Source organism: Penicillium paradoxum, assembly GCF_028828445.1.
Source record: "Penicillium paradoxum strain IBT 22861 chromosome Unknown utg000002l_segment0_segment0, whole genome shotgun sequence".
Taxonomy (NCBI): domain Eukaryota; kingdom Fungi; phylum Ascomycota; class Eurotiomycetes; order Eurotiales; family Aspergillaceae; genus Penicillium; species Penicillium paradoxum.
The window spans coordinates 3,864,305-3,872,125 of record NW_026643180.1 but is presented as its reverse complement, the minus strand read 5'-3'; the positions used below and the strand labels follow the sequence as shown (position 1 = coordinate 3,872,125).

General features: G+C 47.4%; 2 protein-coding genes across 2 annotated transcripts; one reads left to right on the top strand and one right to left on the bottom strand.

Moving 5' to 3' along the window:
• Positions 1 to 1,133: 1,133 nt before the first annotated feature.
• On the top strand, positions 1,134 to 4,451 carry N7457_001376 (cation-translocating P-type ATPase; the record flags this gene model as incomplete). The annotated part of the gene is made up of 3 exons (XM_057172422.1): positions 1,134 to 1,379; positions 1,456 to 1,721; positions 1,799 to 4,451. The coding sequence occupies 3 exons, from the start codon at positions 1,134 to 1,136 to the stop codon at positions 4,449 to 4,451; spliced, it is 3,165 nt and encodes a 1,054-aa protein (XP_057036325.1).
• Positions 4,452 to 5,636: 1,185 nt separating this feature from the next.
• Positions 5,637 to 6,227, bottom strand: N7457_001375 (uncharacterized protein; the record flags this gene model as incomplete). The annotated part of the gene is made up of 3 exons (XM_057172421.1): positions 5,637 to 5,850; positions 5,904 to 5,947; positions 5,997 to 6,227. The coding sequence occupies 3 exons, from the start codon at positions 6,225 to 6,227 to the stop codon at positions 5,637 to 5,639; spliced, it is 489 nt and encodes a 162-aa protein (XP_057036324.1).
• Positions 6,228 to 7,821: the final 1,594 nt, after the last annotated feature.

Below are 7,821 nucleotides of genomic sequence, written 5' to 3'. Positions count from 1 at the left end.
ATTGGAATGTTTTAGAAATAGGAAAAACGCTATTAATTACTTGGACTTCGCATCATGATTGCACAGTTGGCATGGTGATCTAACCTCTTTCAGGGGAAGCCTCTCTTGGCACTCATTTTTTGAATACGAGTGCAATTGTCTATCATATCACATTGCATGCGAACAGACCCCATCCAAATACGACTTTTATGATAAGCCCTATATTGATCAGCGTTTTTGATGCCCATAAACGGAGCTCTTTACAAACATGAGTCTTGGATTATTTCATCTTCCTAGGGGAATGGTCCAATTTTTGACAGCTTTTTTCATGTAAAAGTTGATCTTTACTTTTATTTGTAGCATTGTGGGGAGTCTCGGTTGACCCTAATAAATTAGGCCAAAGAAATTGGACATTAAAGTCCATGTGAATATAGAAGCTGTCCGGAGATAAAGGCCGACAACGAAGTATTTCCCCCCGGCTTCCTCCTCCTGCCAAGGGATTTGGCACTAACCCTTGGCGCCAAGGTTTGCTCTTCCTCGCGGAGATTTGCCACTCCCATGAAAAGTCCCTTGGTGCCATCTAATCGACAATTAGATAAATGAAATACCCATATTTCAATTGAGACATACCCACTGCACTCCAATGGAGAAACTCTGTAAAGTGGCCAGAAGGAATATTCCGTAACCGCAACATCCTGGAACTTGACAATTTTGCCCTGTCAGATCTTGGCGGTTCCGCGCTTGCAGACACGGTCTCATATGCAGTGATTGCTGGCACTCTAGACCCCGCTCAACTCCGTTTAGAGGAACCCCACTCCTAACCGGTGCCTATCAAGCACGAGGTGGCTGGCTAATCTCTTGGCGCCAAGACTCCATTGCCTCTCTTCCAATGAATTGTGCAACGTGCGTCTCTACCCTGGGGATCAAACTTTAGAAGTCAAAGGCCAAGGCTGGGGATCACCATACACTGTATTTCTCACGCGAGCAGATTCTGATCTGAGCATTTGCTTGAAAACTAAAGTCCCACATCCCTCCCCACTCTGAGAGCTACACTTTTGTCCAACTATCCGGTGGTTGACCCCGAACAAAGGAGTCAGACGAGCAAATAGCTCGGTAGTCATCACCAATATATACTCACCCGAGGGTAATCTCCAATGCCAGACGAGAAGCACGACGTGCCCCCCATCTCTGGGTCGGGGGCCAGCCCATTGAGCCAGCCAGCTCATACCCTTCCTTATGAAGCCGTGATCAAGGAACTCGAAACTGAGGTGGACGATGGTTTATCACCCGAAAAAGCGAGATGTCGTCTGCATGAATATGGACCCAACAAACTGGACGAAGGCGAAGGCTTGTCGGTGATCAAGATTTTCGTGCGCCAGGTTGCCAACGCAATGATGCTAGTAAGACCCCTCTATCTATTATTCGTGTTTATATCGCGAAAGTCTCTCAGGCTCAATCTAATACAGTGGGTGATAGGTGTTGATTCTGGCTATGGCGGTCAGCTTCGGAATTCGGTCGTGGATTGAGGGCGGAGTCATCTGCGCTGTCATTGTCTTGAATATCGTCGTTGGATTTTTCCAGGAATATGCCGCCGAGAAAACTATGGAGTCGTTACATTCGCTCTCATCCCCGACCGGAACTGTGTCGAGGGGTGGACAGACATTCTCGGTGCCGTCGTCGGACATCGTCCCCGGTGACATGGTCGAGCTTAGGACGGGAGATACTGTCCCAGCGGATATTCGGTGAGTTTCCTATCATCGTGTAACTGCGATTCCAAGCCACTAAGACAGTTGTCGGACGATTTGCTAACACATATCAGCCTGGTTGAAGCAGTCAACTTCGAGACCGACGAGGCTCTCCTGACTGGCGAGTCTCTTCCCGTCCAGAAGGAATGCGACTCGACATTCAAGGAGGATACTGGCCCTGGAGACCGCCTTAACATTGCCTACAGTTCTAGCACCGTCACTCGTGGTCGTGGTCGTGGTGTGGTTGTTAGTACAGGCATGTTCACTGAAATCGGATCTATCGCCCTCGCACTACGGGCCAGCGGCAACAAGCGTCGTCAGGTCAGGCGTGGCCCTAACGGCGAAACCAAGAAGCGTTGGTACGTCCAGGCCTGGAGTCTTACCTCCGTGGATGTCGTCGGTCGATTCCTCGGTGTCAATATCGGAACACCCTTGCAGAGGAAGCTCTCAAAGCTGGCCTGTCTACTATTCGGAATTGCTGTCGTGTTTGCCATTGTCTGTATGGCTGCAAACGAATTCAGCAGCAATAACGAAGTCATCATGTACGCTGTCGCAACCGGTATCAGTATGATTCCGGCGTGCCTGGTCGTCGTTCTTACCATCACTATGGCAGTGGGTACTAAACGTATGGTCGAGCGGAACGTGATTGTTCGCAAATTGGACTCGCTGGAGGCGCTCGGTGCCGTCACAGATATATGTTCCGACAAGACCGGTACGTTGACTCAAGGTAAAATGGTTGTCCAAAAGGCATGGATCCCATCTCGAGGAACGTACTCCGTCGGCCCATCTAACGAGCCTTTCAATCCCACCGTTGGAGAGGTCAGCTTCAAACCTGTGCCTCCTTCGGAATTTGATTATGAGAAGCCAGATATGACGGAGAATGCAGAAGGTATGGTCTCAGGAAACCGCCAGCTCGAAGACTTCCTGGATGTTGCCTCGATGGCCAATCTCTCTCACGTGTATAAGTCCGAAGAAGGCGAATGGAATGCACGGGGTGAACCCACTGAAATTGCTATCCATGTCTTTGCATCGAGATTCAACTGGAACCGCGACCGCTGGATTAAGAAGGGTCAGGGTGAGGGTACAGTGTGGCACCAAAAAGCCGAATTCCCATTCGACTCGACAGTGAAGAAGATGTCTGTGATTTTCAACAAAATCACCGCAGAGGAGAACCGGACTATGGTGTTGACCAAGGGTGCGGTCGAGCGCATCGCAGACTCGTGCACGTCTATTATCTGGGACCAAGATTCTTCTAGCCCCGTGCCAATAACCTCCCACCACCGCGAAAAGATCATCGAGAACATGGAGGAGCTCACCAAACTCGGACTTCGGGTTTTGGCTCTAGCCCATCGCCCGTACACCGCCGAGGCACAATTGCTCGAAGATGCCGACCTGAACCGTGAAGACGTGGAGAGCAATCTGTGCTTCCTAGGACTTATCGGCTTGTATGATCCTCCGCGCCCTGAGACAGCTGGCTCAATCCAAGCCTGCTACCAGGCTGGTATTGTTGTCCACATGGTCACTGGCGATCATCCTGGCACTGCCAAAGCAATTGCTCAGCAAGTGGGAATACTTCCTGCTGATTTCAATGCGGTGGCGGCCGACGTCGCGGACGCTATGATTATGACTGCTAGTCAATTCGATAAACTCACTGATGAAGAGGTAGATGCGCTTCCGACTCTGCCTTTGGTTATTGCACGCTGCGCCCCGCAGACCAAGGTCCGTATGATTGACGCTCTTCACCGCCGTGGCCGGTTTGCAGCTATGACTGGAGATGGAGTGAATGATTCTCCGTCGCTGAAGCACGCCGATGTTGGTATCGCTATGGGACAGGCAGGTTCAGACGTGGCTAAAGACGCGTCTGATATCATCCTCACGGATGACAACTTCGCCTCGATTCTGAATGCCGTCGAAGAAGGTCGTCGTATCTTCGATAATATTCAGAAGTTTGTGCTTCATCTGTTGTCGGAAAACATCGCTCAAGCATGTACCTTGCTTATCGGATTGGCTTTCAAAGACGCTGATAACCAATCCGTCTTCCCTCTGTCGCCGGTCGAAATTCTCTGGATTATCATGATCACGTCGGGTATGCCCGACATGGGCCTTGGAATGGAGGTGGCTGCACCTGACATCATGAACCGTCCTCCTCAGAGTAAGCAGGGCATATTCACCTGGGAGGTGATCATTGACATTCTGGTTTATGGTATCTGGACCGCAGCCCTCTGCCTGTCGGCATTCTCTGTCCGCATGTGGGGATTCGGCGACGGTAACCTGGCCCGTGGCTGCAACAAGGAATGGTCGGAAGAGATCAAAGACTGCGAACTAGTCTTCCGAGCACGTGCCACCACGTTCGTGTGCTTGACATGGTTTGCACTGTTCCTGGCTTGGGAAATGGTCAACTTGCGCCGCTCGTTCTTCCGCATGCAGCCAAAATCCAAGAAATACTTTACTCAATGGACGTACGACGTCTGGCGGAACAAGTTCCTCTTCTGGTCCATCATGGCCGGATGGATCACCATGTTCCCTATTCTCTACATCCCTGTTTTGAACGATGTCGTCTTCAAACATAAACCTATCACCTGGGAATGGGGTATCGTGGCGGTCGAGGCTGTCCTGTTCTTTATCGGAGTCGAAGCCTGGAAATGGGCTAAGCGAGTCTTCTTTCGTCGCAGAGCGAGAAAGAGCCCGCACTTGACCCCCTTGGAACAGATCCCCGAGCAGCCCTAACATATGCTTTCCTTGGCCCGACATCAACCGGGGCTGGGGAACAAGCACTGTCTTAGCACGCACGTATCATGGGAAACCACTTACTGGAAAACGGAACATCATTTTATGGTGATTGCGGGTGTGTGGAGGAGAAGGGAAATTCTGGAGGAGGTATTGCAACGGATTGTGGGCAGGTTGGGCTCAAGGAGTGCATTGCCCCCAGGGGTTGTTTTCTCATGCGCCAAATATGTACTTGGTTCGATCAAACTTCATTTCTGGAACTTTACTAAGAATACAAATAAGTAAGAGGAGAGAACTTGCAGTGGGTAAATCATAGAAATGATTGATATAAGGGGGTGGGTAGCCTTAGAAGAGAGGGAATCTGAAGCAGTGATATGTAGGGCTGGCATGCCACATAATCAGAGTTGTTAGTTAGTGCCTCACTTCCTCTCACTCGTCAAAGCCCCACGACTGCTCGGAAACACATTGAGCTCATCACTGACTCTGAGCTCGTGCTGATATCTACCAGTGAGCCTGAGTCTGAGCGCCCTCATTAAAGCGGCGGCATCCCAAGTAGGAAATCCCCATCCGCCAGAGAAAATTTGGTACGTACATACTGGAAGGCTCCTGTCGGTGAGTCTTGGTCAGGGCGGATCATGCTCTTGCTCACTGAGCATGATCGTGGTTTCTCTTTTCCCTAAAGCCCGGGAGTGCCTGGGTATAGGATGTCGCACGTGACCTGGACGACAGATTAATCAATTGGTTCTCAACGGCCCGTCAGCAGTTGAGGTCCCCACATGTGATTGGTGACTAGCATGTCCGTAACAATGCGATTTGGCCTTCAACCCTCTCGGGCCATAAGCCTAGTTCCCTGGAACCATTATTGTCATGTTAGAACACATTTGATGTTATATACCAATACTCTCAAATAAATCTATATCAATCTTTTTTAAGTCTCTTCGACTGACACAGCGAAGGCTAGACACGGGCCGGTCGTCCCTTTGCTCATTTTTTTACTTCCGCTCTTCCGTGTGGATGAGATGTACATTCGAGCGCGTCGTATCCTCGTCCCAAATGAAGCCAACTTCAATCTCTTTATCTGTTCCAAATTCTTATATATTAGTCGAAAGATTCCTATTACAACATTGTTATAATAACACAACATTGTCATACAGAAATTTGGGAGCAAGACTTATGAGACTTCCTTCAGTCAAACTTGGTTTGAGCCTTATCCCTATCTGGGTGATCTTCTTCTAGGCGTTCGCCTGGGAGAACAATGGCACGGTCGAGCTTGTAGGGCAGTCCGCGGTGACGGCCTCGGATCATCATCACACAAACGACAAGCTTGCTGAAAACGGTGAACTTTCCAGATAGAGACATAGAAACAGTTGGATACCCAAGACTAAGTCCAACGTTGCCACTTCATCGAAATCAGTCAAGGCAAAAGGAGTAAATACCGCATGGATAACTCACTATGCCGAGACAACTTCGAATAACACAGAAAATACAGAAAAGGCCTGAATTGGTTGAATTTTAGTATCGCGAAATTTGAGACCAATCACTTACTGAAATTGACGTATCTGCGATCTTGCCGGCCTCGGCGACGCAGATGCAAAAGCTGCCGAGGAAAATGTACCACAAGTCAAAGGTCAGTGGGTTCTGAATATGATTGACAATGTAAGACCGGCCGTTATACTCGTCGATGTTACCGTCAGTGGTATATACACCCAGCGTTCTTTCTTCATAAACATTGGAAGCTCTGATGCAAATGGCAATCGGAAAAATCGCAATATACATCATGACCACCAAGCTGAATTGGACGGCTGGGCTCACATCAGCCAAGTTGAAAGTTGATGTACCCGTATGACGCGACGATGCGGCTTGGAAAATAGCAGCGAGGACTCGAGGACCGCGTGCGAGATTATTGACGGCGGGATTTTTCAAGTTGTTGCGAACACGTGATCTCCTAGTACATTAGTCTAGCTAGCTTTCCCTATTCTTCCTTTCTCTCTCTACGCACAATACAAGATTTTCCAGTCCACTCCTTCTTATGAGTAGTCGTATAGGATCATCTCTCTATCAGGTTATGAGTCCTTTGCTGTCGGAGCCTCTACATAACTGTAAGCTTCGCATCTTCTGATTCCTCCGACGAGAACCTAGTGCTACGTCGCACCGACCCACTATAGGGTGTTTTTATAGACTTTTCACTAGTCACCCTAATAACACCCTACCCTACCTACCTACCTAACATACCCTATATAGTCATCCTAATTTCTCTCTAGTATCCGAATACCTAGGTAGAATATAGGATCCTATCATCTGATTAGCCGTTCGACTTCTCTATTAACCGCTAAATAGACCTTATTAGCCGTTCGACTCTTCTATTAACCGCTATATAACCTAATTAGCCGTTCGACTTCTCTATTAACCGCTAAATAGACCTTATTAGCCGTTCGACTCTTCTATTAACCGCTATATAACCTTATTAGCCGTTCGACTTCTATTAACCGCCGTATCTTATTAGCTATTCGACCTTCTTATTAACTACCGAATCCTATATAGACTGCTAATATATCGGAGTCCTTTAATATTAGGGACTTCGCTATTAGTTAATATAAGATTAACTATATAGATTTAGTACCGAAACTAAAAGGATAGTCTAACTATAGAGATTAGAAGATAGCTATATATCTAGCCCTTCTTACTAATAATAGATACTATACTAGGATAATCTCTTATAGTATTCTCTTCCTAAGTAAACCTAACTACTTCGAAGTCTCTCGATAGGCTATAGAATAGGCTTTACTCGCGGAAGCACGGGAGGTATAGGTATAACGTAACGATAATATTACGATCACCGCTACGGATATCCGAGAAAGAATAAAGGAGATTAAGGAAATTAATAAGACACTTCGGAAAAAGTACGAAAATGAGCTTAATAACTAGCAATCTTATAATACCCGAACCCTTATTTATATCCGGAAAACTCTCGCACCCGAGCCTAGGCCTTAATAAGTGCTACGGCACCAGTGCTGCGGCAGTACTAGACCCCTTGGTCCGGTTCTATAGCACCGGGGTGCGACGGTACCAAGTGCCTAGTCTAGTACTGTAGCACTAACGCAGTAGTGCTATAGCACTGTATATAGTGTAAACATTCTCAATCCCGTGATATACATAAGTTATGTAGAAAATTCCTATATTTTCATATATTCTATTTGTAATTTAAAATGAGAGGGAGGAATCAGGATTTTTGACTAAGTATTACGCTCATTGGATTTGTTTATAAGTGTAGCTTAAATTATTTTTTACGCTTCGACTATATACTATACTTATATTCGCTCTCGTCGTATCGACGCTTACGCTCTCGTTAAGGTCGCTAGCTCTCACTTTA